Raw genomic sequence first — 26,949 nt, 5'->3', positions numbered from 1 at the left:
CCTCGCATTTACTCTGTCGACCCCCCCATCATTTTAAATAACTCTATCAAGTCTCCCCTCGTTCTTCTCCACTCTAGGGAACAAAGTCCTAACCTGTTTAACCTTTCCCTGTAACTCAGTTTCTGAAGTCCGGGCAACATCCTAGTAAATCTTCTCTGCGCTCTTTCCATTTCATTGATATCCTTCCTGTAGCTCGGCGACCAGAACTGCACACAATGTGGCAGGTTTGTGAGACACCATGTTTTCACGCACACAGCCGTGGTGACACCTTCCAATCAGTCACTGTCTCTCCAAATGCTGGCAGATCCTATCCCTCCTGATAACTTGCCCACGACTGTACGACTGATGTCAGTCTCCCCTGCCTGTAGCCGCCTCTAAAATGACAATAAAACATTCATTCCCTCTGCAGTCTTTCAGAACTTTTACCTGAAGCAAATATCTTAAGAGCCTCTGCAATTTCTTCCCTAGTTCACCACAAGGTCTGAGAATGAACGTGATCAGGCCCTGGGGATTTGTTCACTCCAAGGCCACCGACACCTCCTCCCTGGAGCTACGTACATGGTCCAGGACATCACAACTCATTTGCTTCCATTCCTGAACTTCTGTGATCCTCTCCGCAGTAATGTCTGATGAGAAATATTGTAGCACATTCTGGTAAACCTCTGTACCCTTTCCCAAGCCTCCACGCCCTTCCTGTAATGGGGCAACCAGCATTGTCCACAATTGGATTCGAGTATAGGTAGCACGGAGAACAGTTTTTTACTGTATCTTAGTACAGGTAACATGAAATAATTCAGTGATTTATGGACACTTGTACCGCGATACAATGAAACAGTTTTCTTTCATGTGCCATCCAGGTAATTCCGTTTGTTCCTGAGGATATATACACACACACATACACATGCAGACACACATATACACATGCAGACACACACACACTCATGCAGACATTCACGCACATTGTCACAGAAACACATAGACACACCCACAGCTTTATGCACACACACACACACACACACACACACACACACACACACACACACACACACACACATGCACACATTAAGACATGCAATCCAATGCAAGCACACACACACACATGCACCCTGAGATATCCACATACTCTCAGACAGACATGTACATGTGTGTGTGTATTATATGTATATAACACACACACACACACACACACATGCACACATTAAGACATGCAATCCAATGCATGCACACACACACACATGCACCCTGAGATATCCACATACTCTCACACAGACATGTACATGTGTGTGTATTATATGTATATAACACACACACACACACACACACACACACACACACACACACACACACACACACACACGCACACATTAAGACATGCAATCCAATGCATGCACACACACACACATGCACCCTGAGATATCCACATACTCTCACACAGACATGTATATGTGTGTGTATTATATGTATATAACACACACACACACACACACACACACACACACATGAGGACTCACAGTCAGTCCATAACTGGGCAGGAAGACCTTGATGGTGAAATTTTGAGATCATTGCTCTCATTTGGCTATTTCCATTCATGTCCTTTCACCTGCTTTAAACCCCCCCCCCACCCATTCCTCCCCATCCCCACCCCTGCACATAACAGGCATTCGGGAGAAATAATGACAGAGAACGCAGGAAACACTCAGCAGGCCAGACAGCATCTGCAGAGAGAGAACCTGTGAATTCTTCACTCTGAGATCTGTCGGAACAGAGAAATAAAACCACTAGGAGCCGAGCGGCGTCTATTCCTCCCTCCACCATCATGGCCTGACCCACTGAGCATTTCTGGAATTTTCTGTTTATATTTTAGATTCCTGCCACCTTCCCGCCCTCCCATCACACCCCCACCCCCGCCAGAAATCGCCCTGCAGGGCCAGAAGATTGAATGCAGGAAATGGGATGGCAATGGGTATCGCAGCCTTGGGATTGCCAAGGTCATTGGCAAGATGCAGTGCTCCCTCGACTGCACCAGTTTCCATTAATACCCCTCCCCCCCCTCACCACTGGCCATCTTCGTCCCCCTGTCTCCTTTCCTCCCTCTCTCTCTCTCGTTTTCCCTCTCTTTCACAAAAATAATTCTCATTTTTCCTCCAATCATATCCAATTAACCCCTTCTGTTTGATGGTCTGGACTCCTCCTCCTCCTCCCATTCTTTTCCCTTTTTCTCTCAGTCTTTATTGAGACACCTGCCTGCTTTTTGCTTACAACCCCTGGATTCCGGAACCTATGGGGGATTGGTAGATGCCTGATAAGTGTATTTTCTGGTTGCTTGAGACTTGCCGAACTAATGCACCTCCATTAAAAATAAACAGTTTAAAAGACAAAAATCCTACACCGTACAAACTTCACTAGCATGAATATATAAACCTTGAAGCATTCTACTTTATTTTTAGTTACATTCTTTGAAAACATTTAATTGTCGCTGCATCTGTAGGTTCCTCCCCCTCCACGGAGCTGCCCGAAAGACGAGCAATAACATTATAGATAATTAAACCCCCCCCCCCTTCCCAAGTTTACAGATAAAGCCTTTGACCGGGGTAATGCTTATGAAGCAGGGATAAGGAGACACCTTCATACAATCTCCCCAACAGCGAGCGGCATCAACCAGCTCTTTATCCAGGGCGACGCCATTGCTATTTCATAGAACTTTATTCAAACAGCTGCTACGAGCAAAGCATGACCGAGGCCCTCCGCGAGCTGAATATTTCCTCCCATCCTCACCAAAGGTTAATGTGTTACTTCAGAAATTATTCACTTCATTTTGTTGAATGTTTTTGGACCAATTTTTCAGGCTAAAAAAAGGTTGGTGGGGGGGGTCGACTTTAACACGGGTCAAACATTTGACCATAGCATCGTTCAAGGCGGCTAGATTTTGGATGGATGAGACTGGGTGGTGTCTGCGCTCATGGCTTCAGGAGTTCGGCTGGGCAGGCAGCTGGAGTGAGGGTCCGTAGTCAGGATGTTGGGAGCTCGGATGGGTGGGCGGCCGGGGCGAAAGTCCACAGTCAGGGTGTCGGGAGCTCCGGTGCTGTAAATGGGGGGTCGAGTTTTACACAGTATCAACGATTATATGTGTGTATATGCTAGATTTTTTTAACCTATAATTTTATTCTTATTTATTTTAATTTTTAAATTTCCTTGATTTTTTTTAAACTGGCTGCTTGAATTCCAAATACCAGGGATTTTACTGTACTTCGAGGAAGGGCTCAGGCCCAAGACGTTGGTGATATATCTTTACCTCCTCTGGATGCTACGAGACCGGCTGAGTTCCTCCAGCATTTCTGTGTGTGTTTCCTGATAAGTAAAAGTCCAAACGGCCTGCAGAGGGCACAGGGGACGGTGTGTGCAGAAGTTTTGGCTGCCAAGTTCTTTGCGTCAGGAGTGAGAGGAAGTGACTGCAGGGAGCTTGCAGGCAGAACAGAAATGTTTGGCGGTTGCAGAGCGCATCCTCTGCTCACTGACCTCTACCAATTCACCATGGCTTATGGGTACTGGAAGTGTGGCAGAGAGCAGGACGAGGCGGTCTTCGAGCTGTTCTTCAGGAAGAACCCCCTGGGGGGAGAGTTCACTGTCTTCGCAGGGCTGCAGGATTGCCTGAGCTTCCTCTCGACCTTCTGCTTCTCCCAGGAAGGTCAGTCTCCCAGAATGGGGGAGGGAGAGTTCACAACAGGGTCAGAATCAGAATTTATTGTCGTGAGTAAGTCACAAAATTTGTTGTTTAGTCACAGTTACACTACAACACTCAGTACATTTTGGAGGGTGGGAGTAACTGGAGCCTCTGGGGAAAATCCATGCAGACACGGGGAGAACGTACAAACTCCTTATAGACAGAGCAGGATTAGAACCCTGGTCCCGATCACTGGCAGTGTAAAGGCGTTGCGCTAACCACTAGGCCCAACTGTGCCATTTTGTGGCAGAATCACAGTGCAAACGTTCATATAAACCATTGTACAACAATAAACAATAATATGCATTAAAAAAGGAGTGTCTTTGGTTCATTGATCATTCCGGAATCCAATGGCAGCGGGGGGGAAGCTGTCCTTGTGCCACGGAGTGCTCATCTTCAGGTTCCTGCACCTTTTATCCAATGGTAACAGAGGGAAGAGGTCATGGCCTGGATGGTGGGGTCTTTGAGGATAGAGGCTGCTTTCTTAACACACCGCCTCATGTAAATGGAATGATGTCTGGAGCCTGTGATGTTGCTGGCCAAGTTAACAATCCTCTGGAGTTTATTCCTTGTCCAGGCAGTGATGCAACCAGCCAGAATGCTCTCCACGGTCTACCTGTAGAGGTTGATGAGAGTCTTGGGTGATGTACCGAACCTCCTCAGGCACCTCACAAATTCTAGGGAAGGAGGGTAAAAAGTTTGAGGTAAAGTCCCCAGGCACAACTCCAGGGCTGTTGGGGGAAGGTGGGAACCCATCTGTTCAGTGAGGGGGGGTGGGTGGCAGAGACAGGCCCGACTGTGCTGAACCATGAATTCCATCCAGTCCCACCAGCCTGTACTTGAACCATGCCTCTCCCGTCCACGTGCCTGTCCAAATGCCTCTTAAACATCAAAATTGAGCCCGCTTCCACCGGCTCCCCCCTCCACCCCTGTCTCATTTCTTCCCCCTCTCCCTTTTTCCTGCCACCTTTTGCACAAGCAGGATAAATTCTTACCTCGTTCCCTCATCCAATTTTGTTGGTCTGGATCCTCCCCCAGACGGTGCTGTCTGAATTCTGAGATTTCCTGCTTCTGGATCATTCTGCTTCTTTCTTGAAGAAGGGAGTGGGCCCGAAATGTCGGCAATACGTCTTTGCTTACGGTCGCTGAAAAGACCGGCCGAGTTTCTCCAGCATTTCGGTGTTATTACTACAATCACAACGTCTGCAGACGTCTGTGTTCCACTCTCTCACCACCCGGAGGAAATCCATGCTGACACGGAGAGAGGTTACAAACTCCTTGCGGACGGCACCAGATTCGAACCGGGGTTCCTGGCACTGTGATAAGTGTCTGGTTCAGTGGTGAACCCAGGGTCATGGTCTTGTGTCTATCCAGGTCGCGGTCTCTCGGTTCTGAATTGTCAGTCGCAGTGTGGCGAAGGCAGCAGGGGGTGCATGAAAGGCTCCTGGTTAGAGGCCATTCCCGAGCTGCTCTGACCTGGCTGAACTGCTCTCTCCACACAGATGTGGGTTTCCTGCGCTCTGTGCTGCCTGCTGACGTCGAACCAGGCTTCTACAGCTACCTGCTTAACATCAGCGCCTCCGACGTGACATTGCGGGCTGTCCCAGAGGGGTCAGTCGTCTTCCCACAGGTAATCAGGTGAAACTGGCTGTTGTGGGGGAGCAATACACCAGAGTAAACCAGACTGGTGTTGCCTCCCCCCCCCCCATCTTCTGGCTGCTTCACGGTGTGTGTATGTGGGTGGGATGGGGGTGTGTATGTGCATACATGTGTATATGTGTGTGTATATGCATGTTTATGTGTGTGTGCATGTGTATGTGCATGCATGGGTGTGTATTAATTTGTGTACATGTGTGTGCATGTTGTGAGTGTGTGAATGCATGTATATGTACGCATGTATGTGTACATGTGTTAGTACTTATGTGAATGAGTGCGTGCACTTGTGTGTGGGTTTACATATGTGTGTGTACATGTGGGTGTGTGTTGGCGTATGTGTGTGTCTGTGTGTGTGTGTACTTGTATGCATGTACATGTGTGTGTAAATGAGTGTGCACATGTCTGTCCATCCATGTGTGTATGTGTGTGCATGCATATGTGAACATAAATTTAAGTGTCCCTCCAGTGGATGTGAGAGTGTGTGAAAGCATGTGTGTGTGTGTGTGTGTATGTGCATATCCGTGTGTGAATGTCATTTTGTCTCTGTCCAATATGTCTGCTGATTGTCCACTCTGTCAGCTGGTTGACGGTGCTGTTTGTCTATTCTCTGTCAGTCATCTTGATGGTGTTGTTTGTCCACACTGTCAGTCAGGTTAAAGGTGTTGTTTGTCCACTCTCTGTCATTTGATGTGACGGTGTTGTTTGTCCACACTGTCCGTCGGTGTGACTGTGTTGTTTGTCCACACTGTCAGTCAGTATAATGGTGCTGTTTGTCCACACTGTCAGTTGATGTGACTGTATTGTTTGTCCACACAGACAGTCGGTGTGACTGTTCTTTGTCCACACTGTCAGTCAGCGAGACGGTGTTGTTTGTCCACTCTATCAGTCGGTGTGACTGTATTGTTTGTCCACACTGTCAGTCGGTGTGACTGTTGTTTGTCCACACTGTCAGTCGGTGTGACTGTTGTTTGTCCACACTGTCAGTCGGTGTGACTGTTGTTTGTCCACACTGTCAGTCGGTGTGACTGTTGTTTGTCCACACTGTCAGTTGGTGTGACAGTGTTGTTTGTCCACACTGTCAGTCGGTGTGATGGTGTTGTTTGTCCACACTGTCAGTCGGTGTGACTGTTGTTTGTCCACACTGTCAGTTGGCGTGACAGTGTTGTTTGTCCACAATGTCAGTCGGTGTGACTGTTGTTTGTCCACACTGTCAGTTGGTGTGACAGTGTTGTTTGTCCACACTGTCAGTCAGTGTAACAGTGTTGTTTGTCCACTCTGCCAGTCGGTGTGATTGTTGTTTGTCCACACTGTCAGTCAGTGTGACTGTTGTTTGTCTACACTGTCAATTGGTGTGACGGTGTTGTTTGTCCTCACTGTCAGTTGGTGTGACGGTGTTGTTTGTCCTCACTGTCAGTCAGTATAATGGTGCTGTTTGTCCACACTGTCAGTCGGTGTGACTGTTGTTTGTCCACACTGTCAGTGGGTGTGACTGTTGTTTGTCCACACTGTCAGTCGGTGTGACTGTTGTTTGTCCACACTGTCAGTTGGTGTGACAGTGTTGTTTGTCCACACTGTCAGTCAGTGTAACAGTGTTGTTTGTCCACTCTGCCAGTCGGTGTGATTGTTGTTTGTCCACACTGTCAGTCAGTGTGACTGTTGTTTGTCTACACTGTCAATTGGTGTGACGGTGTTGTTTGTCCTCACTGTCAGTTGGTGTGACGGTGTTGTTTGTCCTCACTGTCAGTCAGTATAATGGTGCTGTTTGTCCACACTGTCAGTCGGTGTGACTGTTGTTTGTCCACACTGTCAGTGGGTGTGACTGTTGTTTGTCCACACTGCCAGTCGGTGTGATTGTTGTTTGTCCACACTGTCAGTCAGTGTGACTGTTGTTTGTCTACACTGTCAATTGGTGTGACGGTGTTGTTTGTCCTCACTGTCAGTTGGTGTGACGGTGTTGTTTGTCCTCACTGTCAGTCAGTATAATGGTGCTGTTTGTCCACACTGTCAGTCGGTGTGACTGTTGTTTGTCCACACTGTCAGTGGGTGTGACTGTTGTTTGTCCACACTGTCAGTCGGTGTGACTGTTGTTTGTCCACACTGTCAGTCAGTATAATGATGCTGTTTGTCCACTCTGTCAGTCAGTATGACTGTTGTTTGTCTACTCTGTCAGTCGATGTGACTGTGTTGCTTGTCCACACTGTCAGTTGATGTGACTATGTTGTTTGTCCTTCTGCAGGTTGCTTTGTTAGAGCTGGAGGGACCCCTGGCTATTTTGCAGATCCTGGAAACCCCGTTGTTGACCTTGGTCAACTACGCCAGGTCAGTGTCCATCTCTCTGCTCATTCCTTCCCCGTCTACCTGTCTATCGACCTGAAGTTTTGATCAGGGGGATGGCATGAACAAGTGGGGCAAAGGGCCTGTCGTGGGTTGCCTGTCGCTCTGACCCATGACCTGTTGGGCCGGTCCCTGATGTGGCAGGAAGTCCTGACCCTTTAGGTCGGGGCTCGAGTGGACCTCACCTCAGACCCTCTGATGGAGCACCTTATCACAGGCCTTTGGCAAATCCAAACGCACAACATCCACTGCATCTCCCTCACCCAGCTGTTGGTCACTTCTTCAATGAGTTCCAATAGGTGCTATTTTCCCTTAAGGAAACCACACTGGCTTGATCCTCTCTTATCATGTGCTCCCAAGTCTTCTTTAATCTCATCCTTGGCAATTGGCTCCAACATCTTCCCACCATTGACATCAGGGAAACCTGTAATTTGCTTTCTGTTGCCTCCCTCTCTTCCTGAATAGTGGGGTGACATTTGCAATTTTCCAGTCCTCTGGGACCATACCAGAATCTTTTGATTCCTGAAAGATCATTACCAATGCCTCCACCGCCAATTCTTTCAGAACCCGAGGGTGCATCCATCTGGACAGGGAGATTTAACCACCCTTAGACCATTCAGTTTTCTGAGCACCTTCTCCCTTGAAATAGTAACTACACTCACATCCTTTCCCTGATACTCTTCAACAGCTGGCACGCTGTTAATGTCTTCCACAGTGAAGACTGATACAAAATATTTAATTCCTCTGCCACCTCCTTGTCTCCCATTATTATTTCTTTAGCATCATTTTCTAAAGGTCCTATATCTACTTTCACCACTCTTACTCTTTTTAGAAGCTTTTTATATCCTCTGTTATATTATTTGTCAGCCTACTTTCATCCTTCATCTTTTCCCTCCTGATGAGTTCTTTCGTTACCTTCCGAGCCCCCTATCGCCCCACTAATTGTAGGCCCTCTCTTTTGCTTTCCTGTCAACTTCCCTTGGTGTGTATTTATCCTGCACCTTCCTTGTTCCTCACAGGAACTCCACCCATTGTCGCTCTGCCATCTTCCCCGCTGGAGCCCCCTTCCCATCTACGTTCCTCTATCATGCCAGCGTAATTCCCTTTACTCCGAAATACTGAAACATCCGACTTTATTTCCTCCTTGTTAAAATCTCAGATGAACTCACTTCCTTTACTCTAAGCTCTCCAATCACCTCTGGTGCATTACACAGCACATAATCCAGCATAAACGATCCCCAGCCAGGGCTCATCAACAAGCCATCTCACAAGCTTTCTGCAACTTCTCGCTCTTGAGATCCAGCCCCAACATAGTTTTCCCAATCTACTTGTGTGTTGAAATCCAGAACATTGCCCTTCTGACATGCCTTTTCTATTTTCGGTTGTACATATCCCGGGCTCCTGTTTGGAGGTCTGTATGTAAAAGGGACTTTACTCACTAACCATCTGAGACTCTCATATTCATGAAACAATGCTTGTTTATTTATTTTTTTGTGTACCTGAACACTTGTCCTGCATATGTATCGTTTGTCTGTCTGTGCGTTATATCTGGTTGTGTGTCTGTATGCTTTTGCACTGAGGACTGGAGAATGCTGTTTCGTCAGGTTGTACTTGGACAATCAGATGACAGTAAACTTGACTTGAACTGCCAACAGACTGGATAAAGGAGTGGATGTGGTGTATGGATTTGCAAAAGGCCCTTGACAAGGGGGCACGTATGAGGCTACCTAACAAAGTATAGGCACACGGTATAACAGAAAACATGCTCTCAATGGCAGAGCATTGGCTGATTGGCAGGCAGCAGAGAATTGGGATGGGGGGATCATATTCTGATTGGCTGCCAGTTGCTGGTGGTGTTCCACAGGAGTCGGGGTTGGGGCTGTTTGTTTCATGGTGAATATTAATAATTTGGATGGTGAGATGAATGGCTCTGTGGCCAAGTTTGCGGATGACATGAAGGGAGGTGGAGGGGCAGGGAGTGTTGAGGAAGTAGGGAGGCTGCAGGAAGGACTAAAACAGGTTAGGAGAATGGGCAGAAAAGTGGCCTTTGTCAGAAAGTGTAAGGCCGTGTACTTTGGTGGAAAAGAATACATGGGCAGATTATTGTCTAAATGGGGAGAAAATTTAAAATTCCTAGATGCAAAAGAACCTGGGAGTCCTCGTGCAGGATGGCCTGAAGGTCAACTTGTAGGTTGAGTCGGTGGTGAAGAAGGCAAATGCAAAGCTAGCGTTCATTTCAAGAGGAATTGAATATAAGAGCAGCGATGTGATGTTGAGGGTTTATAAGGCACTGGTGAGACTTCACTTGGAGTATTGGGAGAAGTTTTGGGCTTCTCAGTTAAGGAAGGATGTGCTGACATTAGAGAGGGTTCAGAAAAGGATCACAAGGATGATTCCAGGAATGAAAGGGTTATCATATGAGGAGCGTTTGATGGCTCTTGGCCTGTACTCGTTGGAATTTAGGAGAATGAGGGGGGGATCACATTGAAACATTTTGAATGTTGAAAGTCAAAGACAGAGTAGATGCAAAAAGGTTGTTTCCCATAGTGGGAGAGTCTAGGACTAGAGGGCACAAATTCTGGATTTAGGGGGATCCGCTTAGAACAGAGATGCGGAGGAATTTCTTCAGCCAGAGGGTGGTGAATCTGTGGAATTTGTTGCCACAGGTGGTTGTGAAGACCGCGTCATTGGGTGTATTTAAGAGAGAGATTAATAGGTTCTTGATTAGCCAGGGCATCAAAGGTTACAGGGAGAAGGCTGGGCAGTGGGGCTGAGTAGGAAAATGGATCTGCTCGTGATTGAATGGTGGGGCAGACTTGATGGCTCGGTTAGTTTTCTGGGAGGTTGGGGAGGGTATGAGGAGGTGGAGGAGGGGACAAGGAGGTGGGGAAGGGGGCAGGGAGCTGGGGGAGGGGAGGTGGGAAGGAGAGGTGGGAAGAGGAGGGTAGATGGAACAGGGGTCAGGGAGGTGGGGAGGGGTCAGGGGACCTTGGGAAGGTGACGGACGGGAGCACTGAGCACTCTCTCCCCTTTCCCAGCCTGGTGGCCACGAACGCAGCGAGGTTCAGGCTGGCTGCAGGTACTGACAGACGTCTCTTGGAGATCGGCCTTCGAAGAGCCCAGGGTCCAGACGGGGGCCTCTCTGCCTCGAGATACTCATACATCGGAGGTGAGGACATTTAATCCAGGGCAACATCAAGACCCTAATGTTGAAGGGGGCAACCCGATGTTGGAGTAGTTCCTCTCACCCATCCTGGCACTGAAGTGGGGGCTGGAGGGGTTACAGAGATAGGAGGGGTGTGGGGAACATCACATTCCTGAGTCATGTCTGATGTATTTGTCCTCTCAACTCCATTCTCCTGCCTCCTCTCCGTAACCTTTGACCCTTACTAATCAACAACTGATCAGCCTCTGCTTTCACATCCCCAGTGACTTGGCCTGTACAGCGACCTGTGGCAATGAATCCCACCGATTCTCCACCCTCTGGTTGAAGAACTTCCTCTGCATCTCTGTTCTAAAGGGCCGTCCTTTTATTCTGAGGCTGGGCCTCTGGGCCCAGACTTTCCCACCTTTGGACACATCTGCATGTCCACTCTATCCAGCCCTTGAAACATCCGGAATGTTCTAATGAGATCACCTCTCCTTCTTCTGAATTGGAAAACCATATTTCCTTTTGCTTTTGTCGTTGCTTTCCCCGCTCCACCAGGGTTTGACGGCACCAGCAACGTTTTGGCTGGGAAGATGTACGACATTCCATTGTTTGGCTCTTTGGCACATTCTTACATCACTTCCTTCACGTCGATGTCAGAGGTTAAGGTTCAGGTAAGTGTTCAACCTCCTCAGATCACCAGCCCACCTTTTATTCAAGGTTTACTTTAATCGGACAGAACATGCAATATTGCACAAGATTCCCTTCAGCCTGCCCGGCGCCCCTTACAGTATGAGAGAAAGAGAAGCAAAAGAGAGTCCCTTCAGAGTCACCGAGTCTCTGTGGATTCGCCCCCCCCCCCCCCCCCCCCCCCGGGCTCCCGTGTCCTCTGCTGCCACATAGATGCCTGTTCGATCCATGGATGACCCGAGCTCCAGATCCAAACCTCTGATATGATCAGCGATACCTGAGAGACAGTCCTTTGAAGAAGTCAGTGAGATCTCAAGAGGAAGTGGGAAATGTTGTTCTCCCATCCACTTTCTGTGCTTCTGGCTTCACTGTGTCTCCTCTCTCTGCCAGGGGATAACAGAGAGTAGGGAGCAGGAACCGCTTGTCTGGGGCGGAGAAGAACCGGAGAAGTGTCCCAATGGTTTTTTTTAATGATTACAGAACAGTAACAGGCCCTTCTGATCCTTAAGCCTAAACTGCTCAAATACCACATTAAATGACAACCCCGGTACATTTTGAAGGGTGGGAGGAAACTGGCACTCCCAGAGGAAACCCACGTAGACACGGGGAGAACATACAGACAGCTCAGGATTCAAACCCTGGTTCCGGTAACTAGTGCTGTAACAGCGTTGCACTAATGACTACACAAATTGTGCCCCTTCTACACTAACCGTGCCCCCTCTACACTAACCATGTCCCCCTTTACACTAACTGTGCCTCCTCTACATTAACCATGTCCCCATTACACTAACTGTGTCCCCTCTACACTAACCGTGCCCCCCTCTGCACTAACTGTTCCCCCTCTACACTAACCGTGCCCCCCTACACGAACCATGCCCCTACACTAACCGTGCCCCTACACTAACCGTGCCCCTATACTAACCGTGCCCCTATACTAACCGTGCCCCTCTACACTAACCGTGCTCCCTACACTAACCATGTCCATTCTACACTAACCGTGTCCCCTCTACACTAACCGTGCCCCCCTCTACACTAACTGTTCCCCCTACACTAACCGTGCCCCCCTACACTAACCGTGCCCCCTACACTAACCGTGCCCCTACACTAACCGTGCCCCTACACTAACCGTGCCCCTACACTAACCGTGCCCCTATACTAACCGTGCCCCTCTACACTAACCGTGCTCCCTACACTAACCATGTCCATTCTACACTAACCGTGTCCCCTCTACACTAACCGTGCCCCCCTCTACACTAACCTTGCCTCCTCTACACTAACTGTGCCCCTTCTTCACTAACCATGCCTCCTCTACATTAACCATGTTCCCATTACACTAACTGTGTCCCCTCTACACTAACCATGCCCCACTCTACACTAACTGTAACCATAAGCTACCAATCACATCTTCCTCTGCCCCCATTCCCACCAGCTGCCCCCACCCCAAGATTCTACCCCTTAACCACACACCAGGGACCACATGAACCGCATGTCCTGTGGATTGTGGAGAGTCTGTGACCTCTCTGGAACTTGATGGGAGTGGGGATTGTGGAGAGTCACTTGGACTCTCTGTCTGGAACCTGGTGGAAGTGGAGATTATGGAGGGTCATGTGATCTCTCCATCTGGAACTTGGTGGGAGTGGGGATTGTAGAGAGTCACGTGGCTTCTCCATCTGGAACCTGGTGGGAGTGGGGATTGTGAAGGGTCACGTGGCCTCTCTGTCTGGAACCTGGTTGGAATGGGGATTGTGAAGGGTCACGTGACCTCTTCGTCTGGAACTTGGTGGGAACATGGATTGTGGAGGGTCATGGACCCTTCCGTCTGGAACCTGGTAGAAGTGGGGATGGTGGAGAGTCCGTGACCTCCCCGACTGGAACCTGGTGGGAGTGTGGATTGTGAGGGTCACATGACCAGTCTGTAACCTGGTAGGAATGGGGATTGTGGAGGGTCATGGACCCTCCGTCTGGAACCTGGTGGGAGTGGGGATTGTGGAGGGTCACGTGACCTCTCCGTATGAAATCTTGTCAGAAGTCTCATCACCTGCCAATCAAGGTTGGACTCCGCCCACCCATTGGTGCTGACGTGACCATTGGCCTCTTTAACTACCTAGTGATTGCCTGGGCCGGACCCTCCAGCTTACTGCACTTTCAAGCCCATGACATGCAGTAACTCGACCTCCTTTGCTCTCCAGCCCTGAGCCAAACCCTGCTGTGGACAATGCTGGAGGAGTCATTGGTAAGGTGTGCACTACAGAGGGATCAGGGGATGTAGTTAGCATCCAAGCTGTGCCCACGTTAGACAAGGAACGGCGCGTTGTCCTGCTTTGTGATAGGTCAGTATAAGCAGTTGCTAGTATTGGTAAAGTTGAGTCCAATGTGACTGGGCTGTACTGTGCTTGTGTGAGAGTGTAAGCACGGTTAGTGGTTAGCGCAACGCTGTTACAGCACCAGCGATCCGGGTTTGAATCCCACGCTGCTCTCCATGTCTGCGTGGGTTTTCCTCGGTGAGGGGGATCCAGTTTCATCTCACTGATTGAAACGTACCAGGAGTTGGGTGATGATTGTGCACTCTACCTGCTGCCACACCACCACACCCGCCCCCCCCCCCCCCCCCGGACTCGCCACAAGGAACGCCCACCCAACGCTTCCTCTCTGCAGGTCTGGGGTGGTGGAGGGGGCTCGCACTCACAGTTCTGTGTTCTCTTGTCTCCCCCAGGAACTGGCAACTGCCAGCGGTGAGCGGCCGACGGCGGATTTCCCGTCCCTCTGCCGGGAGTGGCTTGCCCGCGTCTGCTGCTTCCTGCAGGTGCCCGAGCACCAGACCAATCCGTCCGAGTTCGCCGCCTTCGTTTCCTACGCCTCGGGGGCACCCAGGAACTTCGTTGGCCTCCTCGACACCTACAATGTGATGAGGTAGGGAGGCACCCCCCCCACTTCAAACAGGCCTTGTCTCATGTTGGGGGTGGTGGATGGGGGACAGAGAGAGGTTCCCCTCTGGGAAAATGGTGCTGGATGGCCACCTTATGTGGAGTGGCATGGCCGGTGTAGTAGTTAGCGCAACGCTGTAACAGCACCAGTGACCCAGGTTGGAATCCACCGGTCTGTAAGGAGTTTGTACATGCTCCCCGTGTATGGGTGGGCATCCTCCGAACGCTCTGATTTCCTCCCACCCTTTAAAACACCTGCAGGATTTGTAGTTAATTGAGTGGCATGAGTTTGTGGGCCGATAGGGCCTGTTACTGAGCTGTGTTGAAATTTAAACCTAAATTTAAATCACCTTAATGATCCAGAGAGAAAGGCTCTTGCTCCGCTAACCTTCCTCCATAAGACACGTTCTCCAATCCAGACCACACCCTGGTCAATCTCCTCTACACCCTCACCACGGCTTCCACATCCTTCCTGTAATGAGGTGACCAGAACTCAACACACTGTTCCAAGTGTGAGTTTTATGGAGCTGCAACATTAACTTACGACTCCTGAACTCAATCCCCGACTATTGAAGGCCAGCATACCATATGACTTCTTCACCACCCTATCACCTTTTTTTTTAAAGGACTCTCACTTGTGCACTTTATTGATTTTCTTTGTTCTCTCTGTATTGTACAGTTTGTTTACATTTGTTTTCTGTTTACAGTTCTTTATTTGTTTACACGTTTACGCTGTGTACAGTTTATTTTTTGCACTATAAATTAAAGGTAATTCTCCTATGCCCACAGGAAAAAGAAATCTCAGGATTGTGTATGTTCTCTGATAATAAATCTGGAAAACTGAAATCTGAAAATCTAATGAAACCCAGCATCCCATCGGCTTTATAAACTGTCCTGCCAATCTGTATGGTGACCTTGAGGGATGTATGGATTTGGAGCCAAAGGTCCCTCTGTTCATCCACATTTCTAAGTATCTGACCATCATTCCTGTACTCTGTCTTCTTGTGTCATTCCAAAATGCTTCACTTCACACTCCATCTGCTACTTTTCTGCCAACATCCTGTTATAATCTTCAGCTCCATCCTCAACTCCTACAACCTTTGTATCATCCGCAAACTTCCTGACCTGTCCTTCCGCCTCTACCACCCTATCACCCTTGAGGGTATATAGACCAGGTCCTGGACCCCGAGAGGTATCTGTGGAACTTCCTCCACACCGTTACGAATCCTCTCTAGGGTATTAAAAACACAATGCTGGAGAAACTCAGCAGGTCAAACAGTGTAATGCCCAGAGGACCCCAAAACCCAGAAGCAATAGAAATTCACCAAGACAATGATTACTTAAACAAAAGTTGCTTTTAATTATCTTTAAACATGAAAACAGGATCACACCTTAACTTCTTATTATTAACTTAACTTAACCTAACAACCCTCTTCTAGTTCTAAGCGCATGTGTATGTAATGTGTGTGTAAGTTCAGAAAAGTTCTTTGACTCACAGTCCAATCTCACTTCTCACACCTCCAAGTTCACTGGTATCGGGCAATTCTTATACTGTGCACAGAATTTAACATTTATGAATCTTCACCAGGCTTTTGTTCTTGAAAGGTAAATGGTTACCGCTCAGGAAGGTTTTCAGAGAGAGATTTGTTGCTCGTTGGACACAAACTGATTCCTTTTGATCAGCCACTTCAGTGTTTTGCAGAAGAAATTGCCCCCTTAGGGTTTTCCAGATGATAACCTCTTTCTTTCAGGTCATCACTGAGTTCATTTTGGTTTCCCTTATTTCAAATGAAATATTAGGCAGCCAGTCCTCTCCTTTTGTATAAACCACAAGGGCTTTGACCAGGCTGAACTAAGCAGTCACAACCTGTCTTCAAAATGGGGTTTTTCCACAAGTTTGCCAGCTTGTCCTGTTCCAGTCCCAGCTGCTGCTGAACTGTAGAACTGAATTCTCTCTCTCTCTCTCTCTCTCTCTCTCTCTCTCTCTCTCTCAGAGAAAACCACATGACCCTCTTAGAACAGCCAACTGCACTCAGACAGACTGTGGCACCGAACCTAATCTTCCGAGTCTGTTCATTTGCTGCTTTCTAAAATAATAATGTGTTACTCTGCAGCACGTCCAATTAACTGGACTGTGGTTTGAGCAGAGCTCTAATATTTTAAATGAGATCTGTTTTGAAGTGTCTGTATGTGTCCTACACTAAAAGAACCCACAATTTTTTCTCCTTTAAAACATATATACAATATAAAATATAGCAATCTCTCACAATACTTTCTGTTGCAAAGATAAAGATACATAACCAATGTTTCAGGCTTGAGCCCTCTATCAAGGTACAGTATATATTTTGACCTGCTGAGTTTCTCCCTAGAACAATCACAGCACAGAAACAGGCCCCTTTGGCCCTTCTAGTCTGTGCTGAACCTTTTTTTTTGCTTTGTCCCACTGACCTGCACCCTGTCCATAACCCTCCATACCCCTCCCATCCATTGACCTGTCCAAATTCCTTTTAAATGTTAAAATTGAGTCTGAATTTACCACTTCAGCTGGCAGATCGTTCCACACACCCACCACTCTCTTTGTGAAGAAGTTCCCCCTCATGTTCCCCCTAAACTCTTCCCCTTTCACCCATGTCCTCTGGTTTCTCACACGTACCCTCAGTGGAAAAAAAACTATCGACATTTACTCTATCTACCCCCCTCATAATTTTAAATACCTCTACCGAATCTCCCCTCATTCTTCTACACTCCAGGGAACAAAGTCCTAACCTGTTTAATCTTTCCCTGTAACTCAGTTCCTGAAGACTGGGCAACATCCTAGTAAATCTTCTCTGCACTCTTTCTATCTTATTGATACCATTCCTGTAGCTCGGTGACCAAAACTGCACACAATTCTCTAAATTTGACCACACCGATGTCTTATACAACTTTCTCATAACATCCCAACTCCTGTTCTCAATACTTTGATTTATGAAGGCCATTTTTCCAAAAGCTTTCTTTACAACCCTATCCACCTGTGATGCCACTTTCAGGGAATTATGTTTCTGTATTCCCAGATACCACACTCTTCAGTGCCAGACTGTTGTGTTTTTACTACAGTCACAGTGTCTGCAGACTTTTGTGTTTCACCCTTCACCAGGATATTGCCTGGTTTCGAAAGCGTGGGTTAAGGGGAGAGATTGGACCAACTCTGGGTTGTTATCTCTGAAGTGTCGGGGACCGAGGGTGGAACTGATAGGTTCACAAAATTATCAAAGTCATTTGACAGAGGGTGAAACACGGACGTCTGCAGATGCTGTGATTGTAGTTAAAAACACTGGAGGAACTCAGCAGGTCTCACCGCGTCCGTAGGAGGTAAAGATACATGGCCGACTTTTCAGGCCTGAGCCCCTCTTCAAAGAATAAGCAAAGGAAGAGAAGGTGCACTTTTTCCCTAGGGTAAAAGCGTCCCAGTGGAGGACTTGCAACGAAGAGAGATGTGTGTGGTGAATATTTTACAGAGAGTGGAGGGTACCTGGACGGGGCTGTCAGGAGGAGTGGCTGAAGCCGATGCAGTCGTGGTGTTTAGGAGGTTTCTGGATAGACATCTGTCATGGTTTGTGACCAGGCAGAAGAGATGTGGTTTCATTTGGACATCACGTTCTGCGCAGACATCGTAGGCTCAGTGGTGAAAAAACTCACAGGGATGCACCTGGTGTCGCAGCGCTGAAATATATATATATATATATATACACACACACACACACACACACACACACACACACACACACACACACACACACACATATACACACACACACACACACACACACACACACACACACACACACACACACACACACACACACACACACACATATATATATATAATCGAAGTTTCGGGTCGGAGCCCTTCCTCAAGGAATGAGCAAAAAACAGGAAGGTGTCTGAATAAAGACAGGGCAGAGAAAGGGTGAGGAGTGGGAGAGGGAGGAGATTGGATATGAGAGGAAAGGCTAGGATTGATTTTTGAAAGGAGACGGGTAGGGGGGCAACTTCCTAGTAAATCTCTATACGAAGAGGATGGAACTGGTGGAAGATTAGGGTGGGAGATGAGGGCCACACAAAGTATGGGGAATGTGGGAACTCGGAAATGTTACATTGAATTGTTTATTGTTACAATAATAGACAATAGATGCTGGAGTAGGCCAAATGGCCCTTCGAGCCAGCACCACCATTTATCGGATGATGGCTGATCTTTCCCTTTCAATAACCAATCCCAGCCTTATCCCCATAACCCTTAACTCTCCTGCCCACAAGAGCCTTATCCAACTCTCTCTTAAATCTATCCAATGAATCTGCCCCCACTACCCTCTGTGGCAATGCATTCCACAGACCCACAACTCTCTGGGTAAAAAAATTCTCCTCATTTCTGTGTTAAATGGCCTCCCCTGTATTCTTAAGCTATGCCCTCTAGTCCTAGTCTCTCCCATCATTGGGAACATGTGCTCTGATTTCACCCTGTCAAGCCCTTTGATAATCCTAAGTACCTCAATCATGTCTTCCCTCATCCTTCTAGACTCCATCGCATATAGTCCAAGTCTTTCTAACCTATCCACGTATGACAACCCTGCCACCCCAGGAACTAACCTTGTAAATCTGCGCTGCACTCCCTCTATAGCAAGTATGTCCTTTCTCAAATATGGGGACCAGAACTGGACGCAATACTCCAGGTGAGGTCTCACCAGGGCCCTGTACAATTGCAGGAGGCTTTCTCTACTCCTATACTCCAATCCCGTCTTTATGAAAGCCAACATATCGTTCGCCTTCTTTGCCGCTTGCTGAACCTGCTCGTCAGCTTTCAGTGACTGACGAACAGGTACGCCCAGATCCCTTTACATTACCCCATTCCCCAGCTTAACTCCATTTAAATAATATTCTGCTCTCTTTTTCTGCCTCCAAAATGGACCACGTCACATTTACTCACATTAAACTTCATCCGCCATCTTTCCACCCATTCCCCTAAACTGTCCAAGTCCCCCTGAAATTTCCTGGCATCCTCCTCGCACTTTACACTACCACCCAGTTTAGTGTCATCTGCGAATTTGCATATAACATAACAATTACAGCACGGAAACAGGCCATTAGGCCCTTCTAGTCTGCACCGAACCAAACACCCCTCTCTAGTCCCACCTCCCTGCACAATGCCCATAACCCTCCATCTTCTTCTCATCCATATACCTGTCCAACCCTTTCTTAAATAATACAATTGACTCCGCCGCCACTATTTCTCCCGGAAGATCATTCCACACGGCTACCACTCTCTGAGTAAAGAAGTTCCCCCTCATGTTACCTCTAAACCTCTGCCCCTTAATTCTTAACTCATGTCCTCTTGTTTTAATCTTTCCTCCTCTTAACGGAAATAGTCTATCCACATCCACTCTGTCTATCCCTTTCATAATCTTAAATACTTCTATCAAATCCCCTCTCAACCTTCTACGCTCCAAAGAATAAAGACCTAATCTGTCCAATCTCTCCCTATACTCTAGATGCTTAAACCCAGGTAACATTCTGGTAAACCTTCTCTGCACTCTCTCCACTCTGTTTATATCCTTCCTATAATTAGGCGACCAGAACTGCACACAGAACTCCAAATTAGGCCACACCAACGTTTTATACAGTCTCAACATCACCTCCCAACTCCTATATTCCATGCAATGATTGATAAAGGTCAGCATACTAAAAGCCTTCTTCACCACCCTATTCACGTGAGTTTCTACCTTCAGGGAACGATGTACCGTTACTCCTAAATCTTTCTGCTCTTCTGTATTCCTCAATGCTCTCCCATTTACCACGTATGTCCTGTTCTGATTCTTCTTACCAAAATGAAGCACCTCACACTTATCAGCATTAAATTCCATCTGCCATTTTTCAGCCCACTTTTCTAAGCAGCCCAAATCCCTCTGCAATCCTTGAAAACCTTCTTCATTATCCACTATTCCACCTATCTTAGTATCGTCTGCATATTTACTAATCCAATTCACCACCCCATCATCTAGATCATTAATGTATATAACGAACAACAATGGGCCCAATACACATCCTTGAGGCACACCACTGGTCACCGGCCTCCAACCTGACAGACAATTATCCACTACCACTCTCTGGCCTCTCCCTTTCAGCCAATGTTCAATCCATTTGACTATCTCAAAATTTATACCTAAAGACTGCACCTTCCTAACTAACCTTCCATGTGGTACCTTATCGAAGGCCTTACTGAAGTCCATATAGACAACATCCACTGCGCTACCCTCATCCACATTCCTAGTCACCTCTTCAAAAAATTCAATCAGATTGGTCAAACATGACCTTCCTCCCACAAATCCATGTTGAGTGCTCCTGATCAGACCCTGTCTATCCAGATGTTTATAAGTACTATCTCTAAGAATTTTCTCCATTAATTTACCTACCACAGACGTCTAACTTACAGGCCGATAGTTGCCAGGCTTCCTCCTTGAACCCTTTTTAAATAACGGAACCACATGCGCAATGCGCCAATCCTCCGGCACTATCCCCATATCTAATGACATTTGGAAAATTACCGCCAGAGCCTCTGCTATTTCCTCCTTCACTTCTCTCAATGTCCTGGGGAAGATCCTGTCTGGTCCTGGAGACTTATCCACCTTTATATTCTTCAAAAGCCTTAAAACTACACCTTTTGTAATCTCTATATTCCCCATATTTACCCAATTTGCTTTTTTTTATCTCACATCTCCCAATATCCTTCTCCTTAGTGAATACCGAAGAAAAGAAACTGTTCAATATCTCCCCCATTTCTCTAGGCTCCACACACAGTTTTCCGCTCTGATTTTCTAAGGGACCAATTTTGTCTCTCGCTTTCCTCTTACCATTAACATATTTGTAGAACTCTTTTGGATTAGTTTTCACCCTGCTTGCCATAGTTTTCTCGTACCTTCTTTTAGCTTTCCTAATTCCTCTCTTAAGATTCCTCTTACATTCAATGTATCTTTCAAACATCTCCTTAACTCCATGCTTCTTATATCTAATGTACGCCTCCCTTTTTCTTCGAACCAAGTTTCCAATATTCCTTGAAAACCACGGCTCTCTCAAACCTTTTGCCCCTCCTTTTAACCTAACAGGAACATAAAGCTTTTGCACTCTCAAAATCTGATCTTTAAAAGACTTCCATCTCTCTACTACTTCCTGACTATAAAACAAATTGTCCCAATGCACACCCTGCAAGTCCTTTCGCATCTCCTCAAATCTAGCTTTTCCCCAATCAAAAACCTCAACCCTTGGCCCTGACTTCTCTCTTTCCATAATGACATTGAAGCTGATGGCATTATGATCACTGGACCCGAAGTGCTCGCCAATACTAACCTCCGTCACTTGACCCATCCTATTTGCCAACAGTAGATCTAACATTGCTCCTTCTCTGGTTGGCACCTCTACATATTGTTGTAAAAAACTATCTTGCACACATTTCACAAACTCTAACCCATCCAGTCCTTTCACAGAATGTGTTTCCCAATCTATATGTGGAAAATTAAAATCTCCCATAATTACAACCCTGTGCTTATCACAAATATCTACTATCTCCCTACAGATTTGCTCCTCTAGGTCTCGGTCCCCTCCGGGTGGTCAATAATACACCCCTACAAGTGTAACCTCTCCTTTCCCACTCCTCAGTTCCACCCAAATAGCCTCCGTGGACGAGCCCTCAAATCTATCCTTCCTAGGCACCGCTGTAATATTTTCCCTGACAAGCAATGCAACCCCACCTCCTCTTGCCACTCCGACTCTATCACACCTAAAGCAACGAAACCCAGGGATATTCAGCTGCCAATCACATCCCTCCTGCAACCATGTCTCACTAATCGCTACCACATCATACTTCCAATATCAATCCACACCTTCAGCTCATCCACCTTTTTTACAATACTCCTGGCATTAAAATATATGAATTTCAGAGATTTCCCAATTTTTAATCCCTGTTTTCCCTCATCTTTAATAACAACATTATTTACTTTTCCTGCCAATTGCCCTTCATCTTCTTCCAGAGCATTTCCCTTCTCTATCACCTGCCCATCCATATTCAAATACTTACTACAAATTTTCTTTGTTTGCATTCTAACCTTCTCCTTACTGCTCTGTACTATTTTGTTCCCTCCCCCCAACCATTCTAGTTTAAAGGATCCTGAGTAGCCCTAGCAAATACCTCTGCCAGGATTCTGGTCCCCCTGGGATTTAAGTGTAACCCGTCCTTACTGTACAGGTCACATCTCCCCCAAAAAAGGTCCCAGTGATCCAGAAACTTAAAACCCTGCCCCTTACTCCACCCCTTCAGCCACGTGTTAATCCTCCACCTCATTCTATTTCTATTCACACTGTCACGTGGCACAGGGAGTAATCCAGAGATTACCCCCTTTGCGGTCCTTCTTTTTAACTCCCTACCTAACTGCCTGTACTCACTTTTTAGGACCTCTTCTCTAATTCTCCCTATGTCATTGGTACCTACATGTACCATGACCTCTGGCTCCTGTCCCTCCCACTTTAGGATATCCAGGACACGAGCAGCAACATCCCGGACCCTGGCACCAGGGAGGCAAACCACCATCCGGTTCTCCTTGCTGCGTCCGCAGAATCCCCTATCCGTCCTCTTAACTATGGAGTCTCCTACCACAATTGCCCTCCTCTTCCTTTCCCTCCCTTTCTGAGCTACAGGGGCCGACCTCGTGCCGGAGGCACAGCCACTGTCGCTCCCCCCAACCTTGATGTCCCCCTCAACAGTGCTCAAAGAGGCGTACTTATTGCTGAGGGTTACATTCACAGGGCTCGTCTCTGGCACCTTACGTTCTTTTGTCCCTCTCCTAACAGTTACCCACCTTTCATCCTCCCGTGGCCCTGGCGTGACCACCTGGCTGTAACTCCTGTCTATGACTACCTCTGTTTCCCTAACCAGCCTGAGGTCATCGAGCTGCAGCTCTAGTTCCCTAACACGGTCCCTGACAATCTGTAGCTCGACACACCTAGTGCAGATATGGACATCCGTGAGTCTGGAAGACTCCAGGACCTCCCACATCCGGCACTCCCGACAACACACAGCCTTAACACTCATCCCTTACCCCAATGAAGTAGTAATAAAGACTATCTTAGCTTTCTCTCCGCCTGCTTTCGCCGAAGCCTGATGAGCCAAAGCCTGGAAGTCCCACTCCTTCACTGGGCCACTCACTCGCTGGGCCGCTCGCTGTCCCTCTTATTTATTGGCCTTTTACCAATTAACCCCTACACACTCTCCTGTACGCTCGCTCGACCAATGGCCGCCTCCGACGCCGACTCCTCCCCGCAGACCCTGGTAAGAGACTTTTTAAAAAGTTTTCTTACCTGCCCCGGACTCTTTTCTTTTCTGTCCTTCTCCTCTCTCCTTTTCTCTCCTCTCCTCTCCTCTCCTCTCCTTTCCCCTCATCCAAATAATTTACACACATGATTAACAATTGAGGACCCAACACCAACCCCTGCGGGACCCCACTCGTCAGTCACATCCTGCCATCCGTTTATTCCAACCCTTTGTTTCCTATTTCTCAACCAATTATCTATCCATGACAGCACCCTACCCCTGATACTATGCTCCTTGATTTTGCAAACTAGCCTCCTGTGTGGGACTTTATCAAAGGCTTTCTGTAAGTCCAAGTACACCACATCCACTGGCTCTCCCGAGTCCACCCTCCTTGTTACGTCCTCAAAAAATTCCAGGAGATTAGTCAAGTAAGATTTTCCTTTAAGGAACCCATGCTGACCAGCACCGATACTATCCGATACTATTATTCCTTCCTAAGTGTTCTGCTATTTCTCCTTTAATGACAGATTCAATATTTTCCCCACCACTGACGTCAGACTGACCGATCTATAATTTCCTGTATTCTCTCTCCCTCCCTTCTTAAAAAGTGATACAACATCAGTCACTCTCCGGTCTGCAGGCACTTCCCCGGAATCTAAAGAACTTTGGAAAACGTCAACTAGTGTTTCCACAATTTCTAGAGCAACCTCTCTAAGCTCCCTGGGATGCAGCCCATCAGGCCCAGGGGACTTATCAGCCCTCAGTTCCAACAATTGGCTCACAGCCACCTGCTTCTGGATCTGAATATTCATCAAATTCTCTGTTTCCTTCGGTAATTTCACCAAGTCCCTAGATACTGCATGACCCTTACCCCTATTCTAATCATAACCTACATCCTCCTTGGTGAAAACAGATGCAAAGTCATTGTTAAATTCCTCAGCCATCTCCATGTCTCCCTTTCTCTGTTTTCAAGGGCCCAATTTTGGCCCTAACCAATTTCTTCCTTTTAACATATCTGAAGAAGCTTTTGCTATCCCATTTTATATTACTTGCCAATTTGCCCTCGTACTTCATCTTCCCCTCCTGAATGACTTTCTTAGTTTCTCCCTGTTGGTTTTTAAAGGCCTCCCAATCCTCTAACCTCCCACTCTGCTTTGCCATCTTATATTTATTTCTTTTATAGACCTGATACTGCTCTTGATCTCCTTTGTCAACCACGGGTGCCATTTGCTCTTCATAGAGCCTTTCCTCCTCTTTGGTATGAATCTATTTTGAATCCTGTGAAAAATGTCTAGAAATACCTGCCATTTTTGCCCAGTTGTCTTCCTGGCTAGAATGTCCTTCCATTTTATTTTGGCTAGCTCCTCCCTCATAGCTGTATAGTCACCCTTATTTAGCTGTAGCACTAACGTTTCTGACTTCCTTCTCTTCTCCCTTTCCATTTGCAGATTAAAAGTAACCATATTATGGTCACTATTACCTAATGGCTCCCCTACCTCAAGGTCCCTTATTAACTCCATGTCGTTGCACAGAATCAAGTCCAGAATCGACTTTCCCCTGGTAGGTTCCGTCACAAGCTGCTCCAAGAATGTATTTCGGAGACATTCAATAAACTAATTTTCTAGCTTTCCCACACCCCTACTTGATTTTTCCAGTCCACTTGCAAGTTGAAGTCACCCCATAACGACTGTATCTCTACCACTCTGACATGCCATTTTTAATTCTTTATTTATACTGATTCCCACATTAGAGCCACTGTTCGGAGGTCTGTGTATGGCCCCCATTATGGTTCTTTTGCCTTTGCAACTTCTCAACTCGATCCACACAGACTCTACTCCACCTGATTCAGTGTCTTTCCTTTCCATCGCCTGAATTTCATTCTTCACCAACAGAGCCACTCCACCTCCTCTACCTAACTTTCTGTCTTTTCGATAGGACGCATACCCTGGAACATTAATTTCCCAATCCTGTCCCTCTTGCAGCCATGTCTCCGTTACTCCGATAACATTATATCCTCCAATGTCCATTTGCGTCTCAAGCTCATCCATTTTATTCCTTATACTCCGTGCATTCATATACAATATCTTGAAACTGTACCACCCTGCTCTCTCCAATTTGCTACCTGACACCCTCTCTGAAACTCTCCTATCCCTCTTTGCTCCCTCTGGCTTTGAGATTTCACAGACTATTGGAACTACCCCTATGTTCCCCTTCCTATACATTTCCCTATCAGTCTGGTTCCCCTCCCCCTGCCAATTCAGTTTAAAACCTATCCAACACCATTATTAAATCTTGTTGCAAATATATTATGTGTGCCGAGGTCTATTTGTCTGTTATTCAGGCAGGTCAACCTATCTGTCAGGCAGCAAGAATCAAACAAAAGTTTTATGAAATCGTTATTTTTTTAAATAAAACAAATTCAGTTGAACAGAAAAAGAACAGTTATAAAAGTGCAAGGCTTCAGAACATAGAACATGACAGCGCAGCTCAGGCCCTTCAGCCCATTATGTTTTGCTGATCCATTTACTGGTGTACAGAAAATGCTGGAAACTCCCATCAGGCCAGGCGGCGTCTGTGGAGTGAGCCAGTGATCTTCGACTATAAAAGTCTGCTATTGTGAAAAAGGGTCTGAAGGTTTAAATTTCAGGGTGAGAGACCCAAAGTCCTGCAGGCTATAATGCACAAATCCGTTAATCCAATTCACTGTCAAGGATTCGTAGAACATAGAACCATACTGGCCCTTCGGCCCTTGATGTTGTGCCGAACCATATATTGCTTCCTGAAAGAAAAGGTACTAAACCCTGTTAATCTCTATTGTTCTTCCATCTATGCGTCTGTCTAAGAGTCTCTTAAATGCTCCCAGTGTTTCAGCCTCCACCGCCATCCTCGGTAAGGCATTCCAGGCACCCACTACTTTGTGTAAAAAAAACTTACTCCTGACCTCTCCCTTAAACTTCCCTCCCTTCACTTTGTACACACATCCTCTGGTGTTTGCTGATCCTGCCCTAGGAAACAGATGCTGGCTGTCCACCCTATCTATGCCTCTCAGAATCTTGTAGACCTCTATCAAGTCTCCTCTCATCCTTCCACACTCCAAAGAGAAAAGTCCCAGCTCTGCGAACCTTGCCTCATATTTTCTAGT

At 47.0% G+C, this 26,949-nt stretch overlaps 1 protein-coding gene across 6 annotated transcripts in view; it reads left to right on the top strand.

Moving 5' to 3' along the window:
• Positions 1–3,420: 3,420 nt before the first annotated feature.
• naprt (nicotinate phosphoribosyltransferase) overlaps positions 3,421–26,949 on the top strand; it is a 54,005-nt gene continuing 30,476 nt past the window's right edge. For 3 of the 6 annotated variants that reach the window (XR_011350280.1, XR_011350283.1, XM_069914959.1), the window contains exons 1-6: positions 3,421–3,751; positions 5,224–5,351; positions 7,614–7,696; positions 10,750–10,880; positions 11,418–11,533; positions 14,263–14,459. Coding sequence is in view for 3 of the 6 variants with exons in the window: in XM_069914959.1 (XP_069771060.1) it covers positions 3,478–3,751; positions 5,224–5,351; positions 7,614–7,696; positions 10,750–10,880; positions 11,418–11,533; positions 14,263–14,459 (929 nt within the window). In the remaining 3 variants the exon portion in view is untranslated. The remainder of the gene's footprint in view (positions 3,752–5,223; positions 5,352–7,613; positions 7,697–10,749; positions 10,881–11,417; positions 11,534–14,262; positions 14,460–26,949) is intronic. The other 3 variants (XR_011350281.1, XM_069914958.1, XM_069914957.1) reach the window with 2 other exon arrangements.

This window comes from Narcine bancroftii, chromosome 1 (assembly GCF_036971445.1).
Source record: "Narcine bancroftii isolate sNarBan1 chromosome 1, sNarBan1.hap1, whole genome shotgun sequence".
Taxonomy (NCBI): Eukaryota; Metazoa; Chordata; class Chondrichthyes; order Torpediniformes; family Narcinidae; genus Narcine; species Narcine bancroftii.
This window is presented reverse-complemented; position numbering and strand designations above follow the sequence as displayed.